The 27,555-nt window shown below is 34.0% G+C and overlaps 1 protein-coding gene across 4 annotated transcripts in view; it reads right to left on the reverse strand.

Moving 5' to 3' along the window:
• The window catches only part of LOC131161984 (AP-4 complex subunit mu), a 68,582-nt gene that overhangs the window by 14,477 nt on the left and 26,550 nt on the right, over positions 1-27,555 (reverse strand). Inside the window, exons 2-14 of one of the 4 annotated variants that reach the window (XR_009138661.1) lie at positions 23,767-23,861; positions 23,293-23,496; positions 20,641-20,757; positions 20,405-20,533; positions 19,490-19,616; positions 17,928-18,031; positions 17,715-17,819; positions 17,547-17,641; positions 16,711-16,798; positions 16,501-16,561; positions 16,337-16,410; positions 15,440-15,584; positions 1,845-1,881 (exon numbers count right to left, since the gene is read on the reverse strand). Coding sequence is in view for 3 of the 4 variants with exons in the window: in XM_058118067.1 (XP_057974050.1) it covers positions 15,486-15,584; positions 16,337-16,410; positions 16,501-16,561; positions 16,711-16,798; positions 17,547-17,641; positions 17,715-17,819; positions 17,928-18,031; positions 19,490-19,616; positions 20,405-20,533; positions 20,641-20,757; positions 23,293-23,496; positions 23,767-23,861 (1,298 nt within the window). In the remaining variant the exon portion in view is untranslated. Of the gene's footprint in view, positions 1-1,495; positions 1,882-14,907; positions 15,105-15,339; positions 15,585-16,336; positions 16,411-16,500; positions 16,562-16,710; positions 16,799-17,546; positions 17,642-17,714; positions 17,820-17,927; positions 18,032-19,489; positions 19,617-20,404; positions 20,534-20,640; positions 20,758-23,292; positions 23,497-23,766; positions 23,862-27,555 lie in introns of those variants that run through there. The other 3 variants (XM_058118067.1, XM_058118068.1, XM_058118066.1) reach the window with 3 other exon arrangements.

Raw genomic sequence — 27,555 nt, forward strand, 5'->3', positions numbered from 1 at the left:
AACCCAACCTAGCATTTTTAAAGTTCGAGGTGGAGCAGCTAAACATGTTTTTCGGGATTCTCCTAACGGGCGTATAATCGCCAAGGTGGAGATTGTTGTTTATGGTGTGGCTCTTATACTTAGATTTTCTTAAACAAATGAAAAAAAAAACATAAGAAGGGTTGCACAGTAAGGACTTGTCAACGAGTGTCATGTCCTCGTCGACGAGGAGATCCCGAGAGACCCAAAAGTTGAGAGATCTTGAGATACTGAGAGTAAGAAAATGGGCTCGTCGATGAATGTCCTGTTCTCGTCGATGAGTGTCCTTCTTGTTCTCATCAACGAACCCATCCTCTCGTCGACAAAAAAGCCTAGGCTGCGAGAAGAAATTTGAATTTCGAATTTCAACGTTGGGGTGGTTGGGTTATTGAAGGAAAACCTCCGAGGGACTTCTATATATGTACTTCTAAATGTATTTGTACAAAGTGATCATTATAAAACTGTTGTATTGTGGTGTTTCACATTGTAGTGAATATTGAATGTCATTTGCTTTCATTCTTATGTTATTGGTTGTTGTTTTTCATTCATATTGATGGAGTGTTGTTGAGACTTTGTTTATTTGTTGCAAGTTTACATCTTCTGTTGTGTGGGTTTGTCCTATACCCAAATTTTACAACATCATGAATCACACAATATCATGTGTCAATAAGTTCATCTAAATTATAATAGAATTTACACTTTAAATCTTCTAAAATGAAATCACTAATTATTCAAAATATTAATTGTTACTTTCGTTGCCTACTCTTAACTGTTCTATTTGTAGTCAATTGGAATTTTTACAAGTGAAAAATCTTTCAAATAAGAAGAGCATCTAAATAATGTAATGATATAAGTAGTCTATTTTTGAGTTTTTAAAATATAAATAAGAAATGTGAGCTAGTCGATCCCCTTAAAAATGTTTTTAAACTATCACGTTCACACGTACCATATGATCTGCCTCTATTTAGTATTTAAAAATATTTCTCATAAATTATGATTTTATAGGGTTGAACAGACTAAATAGAATAGAGTTGAAATTTTAAAAAATATTTAGAAATTGAACTAGCCTAATAAAATCATATAACTGATTTACACGTCAACGACTCATAAGGTCAAACGAGTTGAATAGAATTATATTAAACTATATATATATAAAAATTATCATACCCATATATAGTCTACAATATACAAGGGGATATTATAGATAGGATAAAGGTGGAATTCTCTCTCTTTCTCTCTCTCTCTCTCTCTCTCTCCTATCTCTCTCTCTCACTCAATTTGGTTAGGCTTGATTAATATTTTAGTTTATATTTGATTTAACACAACTATAAGACAGGACAAGTTAGAAGGAAGCTTTTTAAACCCCCTCATCGTTTAGTCTACGGAGCTAAAACGCATAAAAGTCAAAAAGTAAAAAGAATTTCACACATTTCCTATTCTTAGCTCGTAGATCAATGGCGGACCAAACACTAGAATAGATTAAATAATCATCTCACTTGGTCCAATCTAATATTATTTAGCTAGCATTCCAACAAAAACTTAGCATAAGAAATAGATGCACTCTTCACCTCCCTTAGCATAAGCTAGCTTAGCAATCTATGGGAGGGGTCAATAAATCTTTTTTCTAGCCTATTATATCTATATTACATCAAACATAAATTAATAGTGTTTAACAAAAACCAACCGAATCTAACTTATAAAACAAGCATACCCTTAGGGTTTCAGTTTTGGCAATTTTTAGTCAAGTGCATCTATATAATGAAAGCATAATTTCAGAAACTATAAACCAACAATTGTTTACAAGCGGAAGAGAACAGTGATCTAACCTCCAGCCATAACTGCTCAAGTCTTCAAGAAAGGAATCTGAAATAAGAAAGAGAACTATGAGAAATAGAGAAAGAGATTTGGGAATTATCTTTACTCTCACTGTGTTTCAGAAGAGTAGAAGGAGTAAGATTTTTCGCCAGTTCTATATCACCGTAAGCCAAAAATGTGTGACTCAATGGTTAATCACAAGCCCTATTTATAGACTAGTCAAGACCCCACCCATTGAGAGATTTCCTTTCACATTTCCTACCATCAAGGGATTGTGAGTTTTCAAAATCTCTCATTTGAATTTAATATCAGATTCAAATCTTCCATTTCAAATCAGATTCAAATCTTCCATTTTAATTTTAAGTTGATGACTTAGTCTTAGGAGACTTAGTCTTAGTATATCAAGTAGTTACTGTAAAATAACATCTCTCATATTTGATTTTTTGAATAAAATAATAATTATAATCATTTAGATAATAGTATTTTCAAATAAAACAAGATGTGTTATGTGTGCCACCAAAAAAAGGAAACATGTGCGCTAACATTCTCCCATTTGGCTCACATGATACATCTTGAAAACTTTATGGGATGAGAAGTTAAAAACTAAATATGGCCACAAAACTACTTTAGCTTTTATAGAAAGATAATACATTCATGGCTGTTTTTTTTTTTTTTCTTTATATAGTAAACAATTCCTTCCATGTATCACAATCTACGACCTTTCTTAATAAAACTTTATGTGGTAACTCTTTATGCATGACTTCCTATAAGTCATTGCGGGTCTAATGTCCTAATGGACAATTTTAGGAACAAATACTATATGTGCACAAATAAATTGATTTTATCGACAATTAAATAAGAGATCAAGAACAAAGTGTAATGACCAATCTCATGTTTTCCACATGTTTTGTAAACACTTTGATTGAGAGCCCTTTCGTCAAAGGGTCTGCCACCATCAAATCAGTACTTATATGTTCAATGGTCATTTTTTGGTTCTTTAATTCTTTCTTTGACAGCAAGGTACTTTATGTCGATGTGTTTACTTCTTCTCCCACTCTTGTTGTTCTTTGAAAAGAACACTACTGCCGAGTTATCACAGTAAATCCTTAATGGCTTTGATATTGAATCCACAACTTGAAGGCCTGCGATAAAATTCCTTAACCATATGGCCTGTGGAGTTGCTTCAAAGCATGCTATAAACTCTGCCTCCATAGTAGACGATGCAACTATTGTCTATTTGGTACTCTTCCAAGATATAGCACCACATGCTAGCATAAAGACATATCCTGAAGTGGATTTCTTTGAATCTTGACATCCAGAAAAATCCAAATATGTATATCCAACCACTTCTAGATTGTTTACATGCTTATAAGTAAGCATGTAATCCTTGGTTCCTTGTAAATATCTCATAACCTTTTTGGCGGCTTTCCAATGATCCATTCCAGGATTACTTTGATATCTACCAATCATTCCTACTGCAAATGCTATGTCTGGTCTTATATAGACCTATGCATACATCAAACTACCAACTACAGACACATAAGGAATGTTTTCCATATATATTTTTCGAACACTGACTTAAGCTGAATTTGTCACCCTTCAAAATGGGTGCTACATTCAACTTACATTCATTCATCCTAAATTTCTCAACAACTTTTTCAATGTAGGCCCTATGAGATAGTCCTAATGTCCTTTGAGACCTATCTCTGTGAATTTCTATGCCAATGACATAAGAGGCTTCACCCAAATCTTTCATTTCAAAATTCTTAGAGAGAAATTGTTTCGTGTCATATAGCAATCTCAAATCATTGGTTGCAAGTAGGATGTCATCCACATATAGGACTAAGAAAATAATTTTACTCCCACTGATCTTGAGGTATATGCAATTATCCACAATGTTCTCTATAAAACCAAATGAAGTAATAACATCATGAAACTTTAGATACCATTGTTGGGAGGCTTGCTTTAGTCCATATATTGACTTCTTTAATTTGCAAACCAAATTATTGTCTTGATCAGAACAAAATCCTTTAGGTTCTTTCATGTCTACATATTCTTCAAGATCCCCATTTAAAAATGTTGTTTTCATATCCATCTGATATAGCTCTAAATCAAAATGAGCTACAAGAGCCATGATTATTCTAATTGAGTCCTTAGAAACTGGAGAAAAAGCGTTATGGTAATCAATGCCTTCTACTTGAGTGAATCGCTTGGCTACCAGTCTAGCCTTATATCTCTCAATGTTGCCATTTGAGTCTCTTTTAGTCTTGTAGACCAATTTATAGCTACCAACTTTGACTCCCTTAGGTAACTCAACGATATTCTAGACTTGGTTTTTAGCCATAGAATCCATTTCTTCCTTCATGGCATCATACCAAACACTTGAATTTTCCCCACTCATGGCTTGTGAAAATGAGATGGGATCATCTTTAAGTCCAACATCAAAGTCAGACTCTATCAAGTATACATGATAGTCGCTAGGAATAGCATATCTTCTTACCCTTGAAGACCTCCTTAAACTTGAGTTTGAATGTCACCCATGTCAGGTGGGTGTTGTACTTCAGCCTCTATATTGACTTGTTCCTCTTGAGGTGGAGGTGGTATTTCATGATTTGATTGTTCTTCCAAAACATCACATTGATTTTCTTGAAAGATAATCATTTTACCCTTAATCACAGATTCATTTTCTTTATTCTGTGTTTCCTCCCACTCTATCTTTCAAGAAACAGTGCTCCCACTAATGTCAATATCCTCAAGAAATTTTGCATTCCTAACTTCAACAATTCTAGGTGCATGTGAGTGACAGTAAAATTTATAACCCTTAGAATTTTATGCATAACCAATGAAGTATCCACTGATTGTTTTAGGGTCTAATTTCTTTAATTGTGGATCATAGATTCTGACCTTAATTGGACAACCTCATATGTGTAAGGGTCTTAAACTCGGTTTCCATCCTTTCCATAACTCAAATGGCATTTTGGGAACCGCCTTAGATGGAACTCTGCTTAAGATATACACTGCAGTTTTTAAAGCCTCACTCCACAAATAAAAGGGAAGATCATTGTTGCTTAACATACTCCGAACCATATCCATAAGGGTATGATTCCGCCTTTCTGCAACACCATTTTGGCAAGGTGATCCCAGCATAGTATATTGAGCAAAAATACCCTCATCCTTAAGAAATTCTACAAATGGACCCAATCTTTGTCTTGATTCTGTGTATTTTCCATAATATTCACCACCCCCATCTGATCTTATGATCTTAATACTTTTGTCTAATTGTTTCTCTACTTTTTTCTTAAATGTCCTGAATGCATCTAGTGCTTCGGCTTTATTAAATATAAGGTAGAGATACATATACCGAGTATGGTCATCAATAAATGAGATAAAGTATCTCTGACCATTTAGACAAGGGGCACTGAAGGACCACAGATATCAATGTGTATGATCCCAAGTATTTCATTACTCCTCTTGACACTTTTACTTGTCTTATTGGTTTGCTTACCCTTTATACAACCCACACAAGTGTTGAAATCAGACAAATCTAGAGTTTTGAGGACTCCATCATTAACTAATCTCTTCATTCTTTCAATGGAGATATGACCTAATCTCCGGTGCCATAATGTAGAGGAGGACTCATCAATAATGGTACGTTTAGTACCAACATTATCATGCATTGTTAGGAGACTTTGCTCATAGACAAGATCTAGATTTAATTTGTACAAACCATTTATTAAACTTCCAGTGCCTATGACAACTAAATTTTTAGATAAATAAACTTGAGAGTTTACAAAATGAAATTGAAACTTCAAATGTGCTAGTCTAGAAATTGAAATTATTTTTTTTTTGGAAAAAGAAGGTACATAAAAAGTGTTTTCAAGATCTAGTTGAAATTTATTTTCTAAAACAAGCCTAAAAGTCCCCACTGCCTCAACGTGCGAACACATCCCATTTCCAGAATAGATGCCTTGTTCACTTCCCGTTGGTTTCCATAAGCTGAGAAAGCCCTGCATGACACTAACAACGTGAATTGTAGTACCTAAATCAATCCACCATGTATTATGATGAGTATCCATGAAATTAGATTCATAACACACAAGAACATTGAGATTACCTTTTTTCACGAGCCATTGCTTGTATTTCAAGCAATCTTTCTTTTGGTGCTCCTTTTTCATACAGAAGAAGTGTGCATCCCTATGATCATTTCGTTTTAATGACCCTTCTTCCTTCTTCTTAAAAGGTTTACTATCAACACATTTACCTTTCCTTCCTTGTCTCCTTTTGTGAGTGACAAAATTGGCACTCTGTAGATTTTCATGTTTCAACCTCTCCTCTTCTTGCACACACATAGTCAGCAGCTCATTAATAGACCATTTTTCCTTATTTGTGTTGTATGATATTTTAAATGGTTCATATGCTGCAGGGAGAGAGTTGAGTATGAAATGGACAAGAAATGATTCTGTAATCTCAATTTCCAAGGACTTGAGGTGGGCTGCAATGCCCCTCATTTCCATAATGTGCTCACACACACTTTAGATTTGTGATATTTCATCATTGATAGCTTGTTCATTAAGGTGCTAGCAAGTGCCTTGTCAGAACTAATAAATTGCTCTTCAATAGCCTTTATGTAGTCCTTGACATGGTCACACTCAGTAATTGACCCTCTAATGTTCTTGCTAACATGAGACTTGATGAACATTAGACACAGACGGTTGGATTTCTCCCACCGTTCATAGGCCAATTGATATGTAGCAGGACTTGATTCCGTAGGTACTGTTGGTTTGTCAATATAGAGTGCTAGATCAATATCCATGCACCCTAATGTCAAGAGGATTTTTTCCTTCCAATCCGAAAAATTTTCACCGTTCAGAATTGGAATATGAGAATCATTACTTAGAATAGAAGTAACAGCAATTGCTATAACTAAGAAATTTAATTAATACGTTGAAAAAAAATTGTAGTTTGAACCAACCAATGTTAGATTCAAAAGCAAAAATCTAAACCTTTCATGTGGGTATAGGTTGCATAATGCATTAGATATGCTTATACTTTATAATAAGACTAGTGGAATAAGGAAACTTATACCTGTGGGTATTTAGTATTCCCTTTCTTAATCACTATCTTATTTCAATCATGTCAAAGAAAATAATTACCTCCCTGTAGGGTAAAGTAATCATCATTTATGACTTAACTGCAATGTAGATTTAAAACCAATTTATAAAAAAAAAATTATATTTGCATGTAAAATTGTTGTGGCTAATTTTTAATACACAATAATATTCTTTTTTCTTGATATAGCTCAATCCATTATTTAGAAACTTTAATATTCTAGGCCTATTTTACTATAAATACGAATAGCACTACCAAGTAAGTTCCCATAAAAGATTTTTCCTTCCTAGACAGAACTTCAAGATTCCCACGAAAGATGGAGGGATCACAATGATCTCGCTTAAAATTCAATCTCCTAGACAAAATCTCCTTAGATGTACACACCCATACCCCACAGCAAACAGTCCATTAATTTAATTAAGGCTTATATAATCATGTATTTTAATACTAATGTACATGAAATAAAATACAATTTTAACAGCAATAAGCCTACTTAATAAAGACATATATTAGCATTTACATAAAAATTTAATAAATGCACAAATAATAATCACAATTATAGGTCAAAAAAAATTAATAAATGCATATATGACATGCATTAAATATTTATGCACTTTTTTTTTTTTTACCAAGCAGATGATAGAGGAGAAGAGGGAGATGGGTGCAAGAAAAGAAGCAGATTTATTTCCTATTTTGGGTAAATTGCAACGTTGTTCCTCGAAGTTTAGTCCAATTGTACTTTAGTCCCTTATATTTCAATAATGACATTTCAACTCCTTTGCTTGCAATCAAATTGAAACTTGATCCTTGACCAATGACCACCATCAATCTACTAACATACATAACAGATGCAAGAAACAAGCAGAACCTTGTACACGCCCTTTTCTCCACTTCTATTAAGGCCTAAAAAATGAGTCTTTTAAATCACCTTTTTTTTTTTATAACTAAACTCAAATGAGCACAAAAGTAATTTAAAGGACTCGCAGATTCCTTCTAAAAGCTAAAGCCAATTTAACGGTCAAGAATCACACAGTAATTTAATTGCAAATCTAAAGAATTAAAATCAAAACACGAGGTTAAAGTACCTGCTTCAACTTGAAGGATCAATTATGTAATTTACCTTTTTCACTTTTTACCCCAGAAAACGTCAATAAGAAAAAAAAAATTGACTTTGGAAGGATTCATTACAACCCATTACCAACAAGCAAAATAGGTTAATTTTCCTACTCAGCTTTTCCTTCCACCCCCTTTTCCTATTCATGCCGAAAATGAATGATTCATCATAGAAATTAATACTATAATATCAAAATCAGTTTCTTGAAAAATAATTTCATGCAATTTTAGAATAATAGAAACTAAGCAATATGGCATGGAGTTGGCTCTGATACCACTAATTAAAGCATAATTTCAGAAACTATAAACCAACAATTGTTTACAAGCAGAAGAGAACAATGATCTGACCTCCAGCCATAACGGCTCAAGTTTTCAAGAAAGGAATCTGAAATAAGAAAGAGAACTATGAAAAATAGAGAAAGAGTAGGATTTTTGGCCAGTTCTATATCACCATAAGCCAAAAATGTGTGACTTAATGGTTAATCACAGGTCCTATTTATAGACTGGTCAAGACCCTATCCATTGAGAGATTTCCTCTCACATCTCCTACCATCAAGGGATTGTGAGTTTTCAAAATTTCTCATTTGAATTTAATATCAGATTCAAACCTTCCATTTCAAATCAAATTCAAATCTTCCATTTGAATTTCAAGTCGATGACTTAGTCTTAGGAGACTTAGTATATCAAGTAGTTATTGTAAAATCTCATCTCCCATATTTGATTTTTTAAATAAAATAATAATTATAATAATTTAGATAATAGTATTTTCAAATAAAACAAGATGTGTTATGTGTGTCAAAAAGAAACATGCGCACTAAGTATTATGTCTCTTTTAGTAGTGTTTGAAAGTAAGAACTTTAGAATTTAAATTTAATTTTTTATGAATTTGAAAGAAACTCGATCTAATCTTATACTTTATTTCTTATAAATTTATGCAAATCTAAATCTACCAAAACTATACTCTAAATGCTAGCTTAGGGTCTAACTAAGTCACAGAGTAAATGTCTTCTTTAAAAATTAAAAAAAAAAAAAATTACCTTCCTTCAATTAAATAAGTACAAAACTCCAACCTCTAGTTGTAGCATCCAATGCCTGCAGATAGCTTTCTTAGAAGGTAAATGCATGTAATGGTGCTATTTCAACTTTCAAAGAGCAAGCACTAGGCAATTTCATCTAGGCCTACCCCCCTATACTTGTATTTTTCTTTGTTTGTAAGTCGTAAATACTTTTTTGGCTTTTTCTATTTCCCATAGGTTTTTTCTCCCCTACTCATATTTGGTGGCTCCTAAAATCTTGTAACATTAACATAAAAAATAGGTCATAATTCACCTCGAGATGGATCCTTTTCAATTAACAAAATCATGTAAAATATTTTATTCGTAAAAGTATTCAAACCTTTTCTCCCCTATTTGCATACCAAATCTCTCCATACTATTAAAATGAGACCTACCATCTATCCTACTTTTTAGGATAAGAAATCTGACAATGATCTAATTAGTCTTACTTTTTAGTGATGAGAATCGGTAAGTGTAGCTCAAATCCAATGTACTTTAACTATAGAATTCACTTATTTGTATATTAAATTTCACATTTTCCAAAAATGTTTTTAAAGAATGATATTTTTTGACCCATTCGAATGTAAGTGACTTATCTCTTTTGTTCTTTATTATCATTTTTCGTTCTTTGTCGAGGTTCGAACCTAAAACTTTTACAAAAAATATTTCAAATTCTAATCGTCTGTATCTTCTTGAAAAAGAGAAAAACAATTTAAATTACTATCCATTTAAAGTGATATATTGATCGTAGTAAAACAAGCTTTATACTGCCTATCCGATTTAATCCTAATTTAGATGATCTAAATGATATGATTTCTACGATCGATCAAAAATCAAAAGTCAAGACAAAGCACAAAAAGAAGCACTTCAATTTTTTTAAGTAAACAAAAATTAAATGTAAAAATAATGAGACAGAAAAGCAAGAGAACTGGAATCAAATCCCTAAAGTAATATTAACTGAAAATTGAACATTTTGATTTGAAGAATAAAAGCGATTAACTTTGCACAGATATGCATCAGTTGAGACTAGTGGACTATCTATTGGGAATATCTGATTAATCAAATCCTACCCAGCCTTTTGGAATCCACTTTCCTGGATTTCAATTGAATTCCCTCCTTTTTCCAGGAATACCATCTTTCTTTTCCTGCATACATGTACATGATTAAGGAATAAAAATAGAATACAGTTCCCACCACATTCATTTCATCTCAATTTCACTCTCATATATACCCTGATCCTCAATATAAAATTGTGTGGGAGACATTTCGGTTTGACTCTGATGTTTTATATTCTGTGTTTTAAGTAGGCTCCAAAGAATATTCTTAATCAATCATCGAAACATAGGGCAATGAGAATGTGACACCTGGTGTGATTGGGTCAAAAGGGAAAGGGCACTATTGATAATTTAAGTACCCGGTTAGTGTGTTACTCTTTGAGTATTATTATTAGATAGGAGAACCATAATGACGCCTTCCCATTTGTGCAAATCTAATGACTTGAGCGATCATCAGCATCAATGCATGTTCCTAGGATGTGAAATGATTGGATCCCACAAAATTCATGTCCTATGAGTCTCATCAAGGTGGGAATAGGAATTGGGGCATGGGCATCAAAGATTTCATAGCCAACCAGTGCCTTGAATGAAGAATGGAGGGTTAGGGTTAGGGTTAGGGTTAGGGTTAGGGTTAGAGTTAGGGTTAGGGTTAGGGTTAGGGTTAGGGTTAGAGTCGGGGTTAAACAATGGATTGATTGCATGAAAAGTAAGGATGGAGAGATTCTAAATTTCAAGTCAAGTTAAAATTTGTGAAATACAACAACAACAATAACAACAACAACAACAACAAAATCAAGTTTTAGTTCCATTAAGTGGGGTCGACTATATGAATCATTTTCCGCCAATTTATGCAATCATGGACTATTTCTTTTGATAGATTCAAGGATATTAAATTCTTACTCACTATCTTCTCCCAAGTTATTTTAAGTCTACCCCTACCCCTTTTACTGCCCCCCACAGTAACTGAGTCACTCTTCCTCATAGGTACACTATAAGGCCTACGTTGCAAGTGTCCATACCATCTGAGTCGTTCCTCCCTTATTTTATCTTCTATAGGAGTTATACCTAACTTATCACGAATATGTTCATTTCTTAATTTAGCTTTCAATATTATACCACTCATCCATATAAGCATTCTCATCTCGACAATTTTTACTTTTTGGATATTATATTTTTTCGTCGCCCAATATTCCGATCATATAGAATAACTGGTCTTATAACTATCCTATAAAACTTTTCTTTCAATTTTAAGGATATTCTACGATCACATAGCACACTTGAAGCATTTCTTCATTTTACTCAACCTGCTTTAACTCTATGCATTACATCATCTTCAATTTCTCTTTCAACTTGCATAATAGATCCAAGGTATCAAAATCTACAAGTGCTATTTATTTCTTCATCATTAAGTTTAATTTTATCTCCAATATTCCTCCTATCATTACTAAAATTATATTTCATATATTCTGTTTTATTTCTACTTATCCTAAAACCTCTAGATTCCAAAGATTTTCTCCATAATTCTAACCCAACCTCTACTCTGTCCCTAGTTTCGTCAATTAATACAATATCATCTGTAAACAACATATACCATAGAACCTCCTTTTGAATATTCTTAGTCAATTGGTCCATCACTAAGGCAAAAAGATAATGACTCAAAGCAGATCCTTGATGTACACCTACAGTGATTGGAAATTCTTTAGTTTCTCCATCTATAGTCCTTACACTAGTCATTACTCCATCGTACATATCCTTAATGACATCGGTATACCTAAAACATACACTTTTTTTTTCTAAAACCCACCAACTTTCCTAGGTATCCTATCATATGCTTTCTCAAGGTCAATAAATATTATATGCAAGTCCCTCTTCTTTTCCCTAAACGTTTTCATTAATCTTCGTAAAAGATAAATAGCTTCTATGATAGATCTCCTAAGCATAAAACCAAATTGATTTTCTAAGATTTTCGTTTCTAACCTTAATTTTTGTTCAACTACCATTTCTCATAGTTTCATCGTATGACTCATAAGTTTAATTCCACGATAGTTATTACAATTTTGAATATCTTCTTTATTTTTGTATATAGGTATTAAAATATTTTTCCTCCATTCATCTGGCATTTTCTTTGTATTTACAATTGTATTAAATAAATTAGTTAACCATATAATTCCGTTATTACCCAAGCATTTCCAAACTTCAATTAGGATGTTATCTGATCCCATAATTTTCTCATTTTTCATCTTTTTTAGTGCAAACTTAACTTCGTTAACTCTAATTGTTCGAATAAATCTTATATTTATAGTCTTTTCCTCATTTGACAATTCTAAGTTTAAGCCTCCTATTTGGCTTTTGTTAAACAACTTATTAAAATAACTTCGTCATCTTTCTTTAATATCTTTGTCCTTAACCAAGACAATATCATCCTCACTTTTTATACATTTTACATTTCTTAAGTCATTGCTCTTCCTTTCTCTAGCTTTGGCAAGTTTAAATATATCTCTTTCCCTTTATTTTTTGTACCTAATCTATCATACAAACTATTAAATAATCTATATTTAACTTCACTAACGGCCCTTTTTGTATCTTTTCTTACCTCCTTATATTTTTCAAAATTATCTCTATTTCTACATTTTTGTCATGTTTTATACCAAATTCATTTTGTTTTTATGATTTTTTGTACATCTTTATCTCACCACCAGCTCTCTTTGCTATTTGAGAATCTTCCCCTTGATTCACATAAAATCTCTTTTACTATCTTTTTAATAGAGTTAACTAATCTATTCCAAAGAGTATTTGTATATATTCCATCCTCTAAGATCCAATCCTCATCTTTGATCATTTTATCTTTAAATTTTATTATATTTTCTCATTTTATGTTCCACCATCTAATTCTCCTACACTAGTTTATTTTATCTTTTTTCTTTCATTTTTTAATACATATATCTAACACTAAGACTCTATGTTGTGTGGTTAGGCTTTCACCTGGAATAACTTTACAATCCTTGCATGATAAACGATCTACCCTCCTAGTTAAAAAAAAATCTATTTGACTTTTATTTTGTCCACTTTTAAAGGTTATTAAGTGTTCTTCTCTCTTCTTAAAGCAAGTATTCATTATACTAAAATCATATGACATAAGTGTAAGATCATCTCTCCAAACTCATTTTTACCTCCATATCCATATCCTCTATGTATCATCTCATAATTTTTACTATTTCTTTCAACGTTTCCATTCAAATCTCCCCCTATAAATATTTTTTCAGTCTCTGGTATGTCTTGTATAATACTATCCATATCTTCACAAAATTGTCTCTTAAGATTTTCTGTTAAGCCAACTTGGCGAGCATAAGCACTTATGATATTTATTATCTCTCGTCCTAATACCATCTTGATTTTTATAATTTTATCTCTTATTCTAGTTACATTCACAACGCTATTTTTTAAGTTTTTATCTATAATAATGTCTATTTCATTCTTATGTTTTTCTTTTCCAGCATACTAAAATTTAAATCTTGATTTATCAATTTCTCTAACTTTCTCTCCCACTCATTTAGTTTCACTCACTCAGTTTCTTAAAGGCAAATTATATTAATTCTTCTTGTAATCATTGTATCCACAATTTACATGTTTTTACCCATAAGTGTCCCTATATTCCAAGTTGCTAATTTAATCCGAGTTTCCTGAACTAACGTCTTTACCTGCCCACGTCCAGAATGATGCAGGAACCCTCGCATATTTAACACCGTACCCGGGCGCCAACACGGCGTGTCATTTCAGGGCGACGACCTAACCCACCCTCACCCACTTTTCGCTACATCCGGGTGGTTCAAATACAACGCGTCGCTCGTAGGGGACATCCCAACAACTATACGGTAAGGATTCATATCATAGTGATCTGACAAATTTTACGCTAGCTATCAGCTACCTAACGCAACCCTCCTCCTTAACCAGGGCTAAGGACCGACTGTGTGTGAAAAAATTAGAACATTAAGTGCATCACAAGCGAAGTTTTAAAATTTGCAAAATACAATGGGATAAAAAATGAATAGAATAAAAACTTAAATTAAATTTAATTCTATTTAAAATTGGAAACAGAGATTGTTCTAATTGAAAAGATTCAATCCAAAAGTCTATAAATTCAAATTACAAAAATAAAATTTTCAAAATAGTGAAAATGATATTGGCTACTTGATCATCATCTCATCCATGAAGATGGATCCAAACAATGAACTTGAATGTCACATTTGCTCACAAAATATTTATCCCAAACAATAAAATAAGATTTATGAAAATATAATAAAAATAATATAAGAATAATTCTTCTTTAAAAAAATGTCAGGCAAAAACCCGCACCATTCCATTAAGCATGAAATATAATAGAAACAGAACAATCTTTCCCATAATAAAAATAATAATAGTTATTCCAATGTTTATTCTATGTATGAATTCATAAAAATTTTCATCTTACCATAACTTTATAATAACAATGTACCACTTTTGTAATTAATTAAGTCTTTATATTAGGATCACTTTATTTCTAGGAATAGATATTTTGCAATGTATTTAACGACTTTCATAAGATCACTAGTATTCAGTAGTCCCAGAATATCACTATGTTTGGTATATAATGAATAAAATTAAAAAGAATAAAATCAAATTTATCACTTGATTTTGTCATACTTCCTATTCAAATTTTCATTTCATTCTATTCCTTTCCTACTCTCATTCCATCTGCATGCAAATCAAATATGGTGGTTCAGTGTCAGTTCCACTGTAAAAAATTTACATGTGAGAAGACGAGAGAATAGATGCCAAAAGTGCTGAACAATTTCTGCAATATAATTACTTATATGCATCTCTCACAAGTTATAAGTTCTAAACATGGATCAGCAAGCCAAGCCCAGGCAGAGACTAGTCATTCATGAAAGTGACTGAAGTCCTGAACCACAACATATTGACAACATGAAAAACACCATATATTCCACTCGCTAAAGAATTCTTCACTTGAAGAGGAGCATCAATTTTAAAAGTGCGAGTTAAAAAAAATAAAACAAAACGAGTAGAAGAAATGGAGAGGAAGGAGAAAAATATTGTTTCAGTGTGCTCATCATGAACAGAATTTAACATGGGGCAGTAACAGCCCTAGGCTGAGGATGGTTCATGTAAGAAGACAATTGCAAAAATGGCATTATATTCAAATATCTGATGAGGGCAAAAACAATTCTATTTTATTTCATTAAAACACCGATGAAAGGTTAGAAAAATAAAACATACCAAACAGAAGCAACAAGGGAAAATGGGGGTAAATGCTTTTATCCCCTCATATCCGGGCAACGTAGGAATTCGCTTGCGTTACGTATCTCACCCATCGATACGGATTGTAAGTTTTGGACTTCTTAGCTATCTGCAAGTATTTAACCTGCAGGAGGAAACATAACAAAATAATGCATCTAAAAATGTATAATAAAAATTACAGAGAGAGAGAGAGAGAGAGAGAGAGAGAGAGTTTAACATGCCATGCCATTGGTGAAAATTACATGGTAAGCCAGCATCACAATTAATATAGATACTACTCAGCAAATATACATATATATATATATATATATATATATATATATATTACTTTTATGGTTGCAATGACATAACAGTTATTATTTTAAATATAAAATAATATACAGCTTAGATAGTCCTCAGTCACACGGTATGTTTAATCACAAAAACAAGGTGTACCCACTCAACTTGGGTCACCTAGTAAAGAGCTCAAGGATGTTCCATGCCAAGTGGTAACTCTTAACTTGAATTTTCATCGTTTTTATCATTTTCATTTCGTGTTTTTCATGCACGCAACCATCTTGTCCCAGCCATGGGCGGGTATGCATAAAACTACCTAGTGAAAGACCCTCAAGAATGAAATCATGCACTCCCCAAGAGATATATTTAGTGGTATTGGTGCAAGAACACAATATAATTTTATCCTTACACTCTTGCAATAATTTTAGTGATACAGGGAGCTATTTGCTATGAATCTTCATCCAAGTAAAACAGTGTACCACAGATTTGAAGATTTAAGGTTGTCACAGGGGCCACTGTCCCGGCACACCCACCAAACAAAATTAGGGGAAAAAAAAAAAAAAAGGTTAATTTATTGGTGTAGTTATCATAACATCTTGCCTGAAGCCTTGAAGCATTGTACATTGGTATTGTGAAGGTCATGCTAACAGGTCCAGCTTCCTTTGTTATATTTCCTGCATTGAAATTAAAGCAAACAGAGTTGCTCGAGTCAACAAAATTAAATTCATTATGTGAAAATTAAGAGAAATAAAAAATTCACTTACCATGGAATTCCTGTGAGAATGTCAGCTTTGCACGCAGTGTATGTTCAGATCCACCAACAATCTGTGACATGTTACACATGAATAAGGGCAAATCATGGTTAATAGCTTTTTGAAGTATGCAGCTTGAATAAATCTTTCTACTAGACTTCTCAACTGTATAAACCTTTGAGACGAGAAGACAAAAATATAATATTCAGAAGAATATCTTGCCTTCCTTAATCCCCATTCTAGTCTCTTATTTCCCTCCTTAAAGTCAGTTGTGTTCCCAACTGCTCCAGGTTCCAACTCAAAACTAGCCCTGAAAATCATTCCAACCCAGATGCAATCATCAGGAACATCAAGAATATTAATTTTCAAGTGTAACTCCGCAGGACAAGGTTTTTAATCACATTTCCAGCCAATTCTCTCTTCATTCTGGTCATCCAATCCCAAATTATACAAAAGCAAATGATATCCGAATTATCATTATAAAAAAATTTCCAGAAATTAAATCTGTACTGCAAGAGCAGTATGTTCAGCTTTTTTCAGAATCTCCTACGGTGCAAATATGATGAACAACTTTCTCACAACCTTTCAGAATCTCAAAAGCCAGATACCTTTGCAATTCCAAATTTCAATCAAGTCTACTAAGCGAATGGAGCCTTGCTTCCTTATCTTGAATAGTCAGTTGTTACCTATTTCTCTATTCTTATATCCATACATAATTAAAGATTAAAGAAATGCTGGGGTTTCAAGTAAACTTACAATTTATCCTAAAACAAAATGCAAAATGTTTTCCGTTGTCTCACAGAAAAAACACACATTCTATTTGTGCTGCTTTAAATCCCCAGATATACACAGGGTACATACTAAACATACTGAAAATCAGCAAATGATGGAAGTTCTTGGGCATCCTGTAACCTCTTAGTTAAAAACTGAACAATATCAAGCATATACTTCACCATTAACACCAATTAATAGTACTTAAACAAGATAATACCCAGTCATATATGTTGGAAGTGGCATCTGTATATTTGCAGTAATATACACCGTAAACAAGATAATACCTAGTTGTATATGTTGGTAGTGGCATCTGTACCATAATTGTGTTTGCAGTAATATTTGATGGGAATTCAGCACGCACTTTGACAATAACTTCAGCCTAGATAAAACATCGGCAATGTCAATATATTGGCAGTTATAATAAGAACTTATGAAGAGGAAGATAAACTCACCCTAAGAGCTCCTGCTTCTTCAATCAAAGCATTAATACGAAACGGAGGCTTGAATTCCTGAGTCATGCGATAATTCATGACAGGAAATTCGCCATCCGGTGGTATCTGTCAAATAATGGCTAGATGGATCATTACTACCACTAACAAGAAATAAAATGAAGTGTCACAAGGAAAGAACAACCTACAAGCTTGCATTTTCTCAATCACACTCACCAGGGACAAAGTTCTGTCAATGTCAAAACTATCAAGATGCACAGATTCATGGAAGTTACAGTCATCTAGTATCACAGCTCCTGAACCCAATGAGCTACTATAATCTGTGTTGCAAAAAACAAGGAAATAAGGCGAATGCAAGGGAGTTGTAGGGGCCAAATAACTAAAACAGTTTCTCAAGCAGCCATCATCAAAGACGCACATCACATTCAACAACCAATATGAAGAGTACCTTCAATGAGATTTTGTGCATATAAAATATAAATGCATATCAAAATAGTGGTGGTATCACCAAAGATTGACTTATACAGATGACTTAAATAATTTGTGTAACCAATACTTGCCTGACTTGCCATTTTCTTATTCTTTCTTTTGCTTTTTTGGGGGCAGAGGGCAAGGCCCTACTTTGAATTCATTCCTAAATGCACCACATATTGCAACAAGAAACATAGGCTGTCCATATATGATATTGATACACCAACAATTTTACTGTTGCCAAACGTGAAGGCGTGAAGCCCTTCAGCAAACTTCAATGTGATGTTCTGTGGTTGACTAGCAAATCAAAGTTGACAACATCAGACTAACAGATATTTGCCATCTGTCAAGTGCCACTAACAAAATATGGTGCCTTGTTCTTTTTTATCCCAAGCTAGGTAAATAACCAGATAAATTTTAAGCAGAAGAGGGAGATTGATGCAGCTAGTCCCATAGTAATCATAAGAAATGTTTTTTTTCTGCTTTAGCTCTAGGAAAACAGAAATGACACCAAACATACCAAACTAGAAACAAAAATGAAAAACAGAAACAGAAACTAAAAATTGAAAACTAACAATCAGTTTAATAGTTTCAAAACTAAAATAAATTAAAATCCGAATTAAGTCCATGTTTATCTTTGTTTGAATCAAATAATAATTTAAAAATATGATTGAAAGAACAAAAATATGAAAGAATATAAATTAAAAAATGTCATAAAAAATATAAATTAATTATAACAATTTTATTTAATTATTATGTTTTAAAACTCATTTATTAATGCTCCAAGAACAATCCTATTGTACATGACAATTGAAAATGGGGGAAATGATTTTTTGAATGATCGTTTTTATATTTTTCAAAATTTTAGAAATTTTATGAACATTTTTATTTTAATTATATTTTAAAATCATACAGTTATGCTACTCCAATTTTAATTAAAATTTTTTGCACATAATGATTGATTTAATCCACAAAAATCAGTTCTGAATATTAAAGAATAGCACAACAAATGAAAACCACAAAACTGGTTTTCAGTTTGCAAAAACTGACAACAAAACAGAAAACTAACAACACAACCATAAAACCAAAAGCAACAATAATAATTTATGCTCTTATGTGAATAATAAGGCACAAACAGAAATGTTTTTGCAAACAAAAATCTTCCTGTGATTCCATATATCTTGTCCCTATATTTGGCATTAACAGCTTGAAAGAATCACAAGTATAAAGGCCAAATTTCAAACTGCAATCCTAAAAACTTTTCTAACATCAAAGGCTATGAGCCAATAAGCCATGAAAAAAATTACCATAGACTGATCTTCCATTTCTTCCTATAGTCACATCCTCGTTAAGAGCAAGTCTAATTTCTGGGTTGCCAGTAAGATAACTCTTCATTTGAATGGTTCCATCAATCTCAGAAGTAAGTATATATCCCTGTAGAGCCAACATTAAATTAATGAAAACAGCATAAAATATTAAAAATGATAACAAACCCAGAGTGCAATGTGAAAAAAAGATGAGAGTTGATCATAACACAATTTTTGAAAATTAGCATTTAAATTTTTTGACAAATAACATCTGAATTAAAGATTTCAAATATGTACTATATCCACTATCTCACACCAATTGCAGGTAGGAACAGCAGACTATTCATTTCTCGACCATAATTGCAGAAGAAGATTATTTTATATTTTTATAGAAGACATTCTAATTGCTCAAAGGGCGTGAACCACAATAGAAAGAGAGGATTATCATTGCAACAACAATTTTTAAAGAATCAAAATCAGAAACATTTATTCCTATTTCTTGTTTAGTTTGACCCCGTCTTAATGGGATGAATATGCAATATTCTCTCATAATAGTAGAAAGTCCATGCCACAGTTCCAATGGAGCAGGACAGGTTGTGCTGTATTGAATCCCAGGCCCACCACTAACCCCTAGGAAAAAAGTTGATTTTCCAGAGTACATAAAATGCAGGAAAGTTGAAGACTTGAACTGTTTTAAATAAAACAAAAAATTGAAAAGAAAAGGAAAAGCATATCTACCATACACCTCATCTGACCAACCTGTCAACCTCTACATAACTCTAGCATTGTTGACAAACATTACACTTGCTTTTTTAACAAGTTTCCAAAGCTTGGTGCTAGAAGTGAGACTGAAAAAGAATGGCAACACGAGATACAATAATGAAGTTAAGCCAAATGGAAACATGAAATACTCACACTTGAACTGAATGTAATACTTATTTTCTCAATGATGTCAACAAAAATTTCCTCCCTCTTCCGCCCCCCGGGCTCATTTGCTACAACAGATTTTGTAATAGCTGTTCCTGGCATTCTTTTGGACCCTTGCTGAACACATACAAGTTTGAGAAGTATTCATAACAAGTATCAAGTCAATATTCCAAAAAAAATAATGTCATAGTATGTAATTGATCATCTAAAGCCTAAACCAGTACCACAAAAATAGCAGCAGCACCAAGCGGGGGCAAACGTGCTGCATCAATAACAATTGGTTCATTAAATACATATGACTTCAACACTTCTGTAGATGTTGTTTGTACGTAACCAAAATCCTGGGACAAAAAGGAGAGTCAAGCCATGTAAATGCAATTCATTAAATTCAAAGAACTGCTGTATTCTAAATCATAAAACATTCAGATAATTCAACATTGTAACAAAGCAATGATAATGACGCTTCTATATTTAGAGATAAAAATTATTGGCACGGAAAAGGTAAGAAGCTGAGTTCTGCGAGAGAAACTTGGGCTCAATCACACCTTATCCATTCACAAGAAAAAAAGATATGGTGGACTAGCTGACATACATTTATCAGCTAGTGAAAGACCTCAAATAAAAATTTGTTAGGGCAAAGTACGCCAACCTCTCCTGTGGTATACTAGAAAGACAGACCCCCCCCTGGTCACCTGACCTTCAAAGAATGACACTAGCCTCCCTGTGATGAACTTAGACCCTTGCCATTAGTTGACCCTCCATGACAGCATGATGCATTTGTCTTAGTAACAAATTTGACCCCCTAAGTGGTAAGTGGAAAAAGACCTAACAATGAGAAAAAGCAGACATAACAGTTTTTGGATGAATTTTAAGGAGAACGCACACAGCAGTCAAAGCAAAACTGGCCTCATTAGAAAATGCACCTACAAAGAAGAAGACACATCCCATAGAACAATGTACAGAGTATTTGCAACTCTAAATTCATTTCTCTAAATCCTTTCCCGATTTAGATTTCAATTCCATAAAAGGCCAACTTATCGATTTTTGTTCAACTAATGGAGGTGTAAATTGGTGGAAAAGGATTCACGTAGCCAACCCCACCAAGTGGGACTTAAGGCTTGGTTTGTTGTTGTTGTTGTTGTTGTTGTAATGGAGGAGGCACAAGTGTAATTAAATTTAAACGTCAAAGAAAGTCGGTGTCATTTTGTGGGGAAGATTGCCTATTTTGGAAAAACCTCAGGAGAGTTCAGTACTTTAGCCAATTTTTATTACAATAAATAAATAAATAAAGCTGGCACCTGCAAAATATTTTGAATCATTTTTGCTTCTCTTTATGGACGATGTTGTGCACTTGCACTCTCGAGTGCTACTCATTTGGGCTTTACGTTTTCCAGAAGCGTGATAATCAAAGAAATTACATCCTCCCTTTCAGCTTGGAGATTTTGCATGTCCAAGGAGGAGGGTGGCTTGGGTTTCAGAAATTTGGTGTGTCTAAAAGCATTGATTTGGTGGACAAATGGCTATGGAATTTTCCTTAGGAACTGATTCTAATTGGCATAGGGTTAATAAAAGCAAATTTGGTTAGCAGGATAATAGGTGGGATGCTAATATTATAGAATTCAATATAAGCCCACAGAAATTCATCTAGCAGGTAACTTCTTTATTCTTCCCTCGTATTAAATATACTGGGGGATATGGGTGTAAGATTCAATTTTTTGAAAGGACATTTGGCTTGGGGATGTTTGCTTTTATATCGGTTTTCCTTCCATTTTTCATCTTTCTTTGCATCACAATGCACCTATTTCTTGATAGCTGTGAGGTTTCTTGGGATTTTCAGTTTTTTTGTAATCTCATTGATGGGGAGGTGGAGGAGCCTTCTTCACTCCGGACTCTGTTTTTAGTTCTCATCGTGGGGATGTTAGGATCTGGTGTTTTCTCTTGTAAATCGTTCTTTATTCATGTAAATGGTTCTTTTCATTCCGCTCCCTTATTATGGAGAGCAAAAGTTCCTTCAAAGGAAAAGGCTGTTATGTGGGTTGCCCTTTATAGAGTTAACACGATCTATGCAGGTTCAAAGACGATGCAATCATGCATAGCTCTATCTCCTGATGTGTGCCGTGGCAATAATGAGGATCATGCTCATTTATTTTTGCACTGTCCCATAGAACAGAGTATTTGGTTTGCTGGGATACTGTTGGCTGTGTACTTATTCATTGGAAGCTTTCTTGATGGTTGACTTTAGATGTCTCGCAGGCATAAAAATGTCAAGATTCTGAGGTGGTGCTCTGTTATCTGGGTTATTTGGTTGCAAAGCAATGCCCACATTTCCTGAGATCATGGATCTTCAGTAGATTTGACAGGATAGCATCTATAGCATCCATGTGGGTGTTCACTACAAGGTGTTTTAGCAATACAGCCTTTGCTGATATCCATCACGATTGGTTGGCTCTTTTGATTTAGTCTTGATTTTTTTTCTGTAATAGCTGCTTCTCTTTCTTTTTTGTTTTTTTGACGATTCCTTCTCCTCTGTACATTCTTCTATCCTAATAAAAAAAAAAATTCTATAAAAAATAAAATTAAATAAAATAACTTACATCCTCCAACAATTGAATCCAGACCAACTGAATGAAAAAAGAAAATTTACCAGGCATTATTCTAGAAACCAATTCCATAGAATAACACTCCAATAATTGAGTCCAAGATCTAGGACTAAACCCAGTTCACATCGACTTAGTTTGCATTTGTTTGACATGATTCTTAAATTCAACAGCAACATTAGTTTGCCATGTAGCAAGAACAAAAAGCAACAAAGCTTTCGGCACTTCTACAAACAAGAAAAGGCCACAAGACAGGATAAAACATGCATGTAAACTCACAATGACTTCGTCCAGCAGCTCATACACAAGCACAAAATTTTTCCTCAATGAATCTTCATTAAGAACACCAAGGTAATCTTTGATGACGCGTGCAATTCTTTGTAGAAGTTCCAGAGCAAGAGAAGGTGACACATTAACTCTAGTAGTTGCAACAAACAGTAGACCAGCAACCTTAACATGAAAGTAGTTCACACCATCCACATTCTGTTGATAAGAAACATAACACAAGAAAATATCAGTCTACATAAGATGAAACAGGTTCAGACTATGCAAAAATAGACAACATGATTCAAAAATCAATGCAAAGAAACAAGAGGATACTTAGGTATATTTTTCAAGAAGACTGTCGGCCTATTTGCATGGATACAAAAATTCTTGAACTCTTTTCCCAAAATGCATAAAGAATAGAATTGTGCGAACACATAAAACTACAAAAGTAGACTGCCCATAAGACTTTCAGAAAAAAATACCTACAAAGACAGGTGGTGCCTCTCCTTCTTCATCCTCCTTCCAAAACTTCACTTTGCGGAAAAATATCTCGGCGCTTCCTTTTTGTACTTCACCCCGATCTGCAATTTAATGTCAAAGAAACATCAAACATTTCAAATACAAACCTACTCAACAGTAAATCCTTTTCCTGTACCAAATTATTGGGGGGGTGGGGGGAGGAGAAAAGGCATTCATAAGTTAGAATCCAGAAAACTAATATATAAATATAATACACCTTAAAAAGAAAGATTCCTACTCCACCTCACCCTCAGCTCCCAAAAAATTGAACACCACCCCCCCTCCCAAGAATTTTAAAATAAAATAAAAAAAACACACATCCAATGTTAATAGGGGTGGCAAAACAGGTCGAAACCTGACGGGTGATCCATGACCCGCCCATTAAAATCGGGTTTGGATTTAATACAAGCGGACCCATTTATTAAACGGGTTAGACGAGTTCAGGTCGGGTTTTGCCAGCCATGAAAGGTACGAACGCAAATAGTAATTGAACCGTCCCAGCCACATAGAACGAAGAAAGGCGCAGACGGGGAGACCCCTACTTGAATAATTACCACCCGTGGCCTGCGTTGGTTCCGCTCATCGAGGCATTGAAACAGGTAAATAAGTATATTTATTTATTTATTTATTTATACGGCCAGGACTGGGGAGGTGAGATGCATGGAATAGGTGCTAGCTGGCTTGTTTGATTTTCATGATGACTCAGCACCATGCTGGGGCAGTGGGTTAGATTTGCGCATGCTCCTGTTAGATTTTGTGGATCCTGCAGTGCAGCTTTGAGTTTGTTGCCGTAACTTTTAAGTAAAAGGGCAGTGGCAAGTGGGTTAGATCCTGCATGCTGAAAAGTCATCCTTGACACCATTCCTAATCCATTTTAGTTCTTTTCATCACATCTCCGCCTTCTTCTTCTTCTTCTTCTTCTTGCTATCCCGTATGTTGGTTGTTGTGACCCATGGACCTTCCTCTTCTTCCCGATCACTCCCACCGCACTGCCACCATCAGCCCCCCATCGCTCTGTTCTTCACTAATGTCGCAGAAGCAGCAGCAGGAGGATGCCAGGGTTCAATCTGAAGGCAGCACCACTCCTGAGGACAAGCGTAGAACTGTAGAAGGTTTCCTAGGTCAGGGTGCTGAAGTGTAGAACCTGCATCAAGGTGCTGAAGCAGGTTCACCATCCGATTCGTCCGAAGTGCTCCAAAGGAGCAGAGGTCTGATTCATCCGAACTCCGAAGGGCAGCAGCCAGCAAGGGCTGAAGAAGTGTTTTCTTTTAAAAAAAAAAAAATTTGTCATTTTATATAAATTGTTTAAAAATTATCTAAATAAATAAATTATTTTTTAAACAAGTTACCCGTTTATTAAATGGACGGGTTTGGGTTTATATATTAATTACCTGTTAATAAACGGGTTAACCTGAACCCAAACCCGTTTAATTGCTACCCGTTTATGACCAGCCCAAACCCGACCCGTTAACCCGTTTTGCCACCCCTAAATGTTAAACATCTCCAACTCCAAGAAATAAAGAAAATGTAAAGAAAAGGATATAAACAAAATATAGATAACAACATCTAGAATGTCAACTTTAATCAAACAACAAGTACAATCACTCTACAAAGGAGAATTTTTATCTACACAAAAAAGGGACCCCAAAGAGTTGGAGACATGACGTGGCAACCAGACAAGTTTATTGCAAAATATTTATACCCAAGGAACAACAATGTTTCAAGAGCATCAAGTACAAAGCATGCTAAGTCAGTAATACTCATTGAAGGACTTCAAATCTAGTGTACACATGTTACCAAGTGAAACCAGCAACACCATGAAAAGCATGCCACCTGCTCATGATAACAAGCAAACAACAATAATTTTCTGTTGTGCAGGGTTTTATTTGAGCAATTGCATGTTTGGGATGCTTCAACAGCAGCGCTATATCTTTCATGTCTGACAACATTTGTTCAGAGTCTTCTAGGATATTATAGTAAACCGATGATAGATTTCGAGTCCATTTGAAACAATATTGTCAAGAGAAAGTGATTCCAAACTTGAAAATATTTTTAAGCTAGCCATCAATATTTGATCGACAAATCACATTCTTAGAGTTGGAAATTAGTCGTGAAGCTAAAATCAATTTAGGATGAAAGTAGGCTGTTGCAGCTTCCTCCAAGCTGATTTTGGATCAAAGATCACTTCCCAACTAAATTGTTGCATGCTAGCTTGGAAGCACATTTACAGTCACTTTTAGTCCAAATCTGTCCAAAACAGCCCCTAATTAGATTCAGCCATGAGCAGGTCAAACTCTTTAGGAACCATAATAAATCCACTAACCCTCATCTCTTAAGTTAGCCCCCAACCTGACAAACATAAAAGAAATGAATGCCAGATAGTAATCATATAATTTAACTCCGCCTGTGATGCACTTAATTTCCTAATTTTTTCACACACAGCCAGTCCCAAGCCCGAGTAAAAGAGGAGGGTTACGTTAGGTAGCTGATAGCCAGCGTAAAATTTGTCAAATCCCTATGATAGGAATCCTTACCGAATATTTGCTGGGGCGTCCCCTACGAGTGATGCATTGCACTTGAACCACCCAGGTGTAGCAAAAAGTGGGCGAGGGTAGGCTAGGTCGTCACCCTGAAGCGATGCTCCGTGTCGGCACTCGGGTACGGTGTCAAATATGTGAGGGTTCCTACATCATTCTGGACGTGGGAAGGTAAAAAAGTTAGTTCAGGAAACTAGGATTAGATTTGCAACTTGGAATATAGGGACACTTATGGGTAAAAGCATGGAAATTGTGGATACAATGATCACAAGAAGAATTAATATAATTTGTTTTCAAGAAACTAAGTGGGTGGGGGAGAAAGCTAGAGAAATTGATAAATCAGGAATTAAACTTCAGTACGCTAAAAAATAAAAACATAAGAATGGAGTAGGCACAGACAAAAACTTAAAAGATAGCGTTGTGAATGTAACTAGAGTAGGGGATAGAATAATAAAAATCAAGGTGGTATTAGGACAAGAGATAATAAATATCATTAGTGCTTATGCTCCTCAAGTCGGCTTGCAAAAAATCTTACGAAACAACTTTGGGAAGATATGGATAGTATTATACAAGGCATACCAGGGACTGAGAAAATATTTATAGGAGGAGATCTAAATGGACATGTTGGAAGGGATAATAAAAATTATAAAAGGATACATAGAGGATATGGATATGGAGACAAAAATGAGTCTAGGGAGATGATCTTAGACTTTGCTATGTCATATGATTTTAGTATAATGAATACTTGTTTTAAGAAGAGAGAAGAACACTTAATAACCTTTAAAAATGGACAAAATAGAAGTCAAATAGATTTTTTTTTAACTAGGAAGGTAGATCGTTTATCATGCAATGATTGTAAAGTTATTAAAGGTGAAAGCCTAACCACACAATATAGAGTCTTAGCGTTAGATATATGAATTAAAAAATTGAAGAAAAATGATAAAATAAACCAGTGTAAGAGAACTAGATGATGGAACCTAAAAGGAGAAAATATAATAATATTTAAAGATAAAATGATCAAAGATGGGGATTGGACTATAGAGGATGAGATAGATACAAATACTCTTTGGAGTAGATTAGCTAGCTCTATTAAAAAATAGCAAAAGATATTTAAGGTGAATCAAGGAGAAGACAAATGGCAAAGAAAGTTGGTGGTGGGATAAAGATGTACAAAAAAACCATAAAGACAAAAAGAATTTGGAATAAAAGGGGGCAAAAA

The sequence above is a fragment of the Malania oleifera genome, chromosome 8 (genome assembly GCF_029873635.1).
Source record: "Malania oleifera isolate guangnan ecotype guangnan chromosome 8, ASM2987363v1, whole genome shotgun sequence".
In the NCBI taxonomy this organism is placed as follows: Eukaryota; Viridiplantae; Streptophyta; class Magnoliopsida; order Santalales; family Ximeniaceae; genus Malania; species Malania oleifera.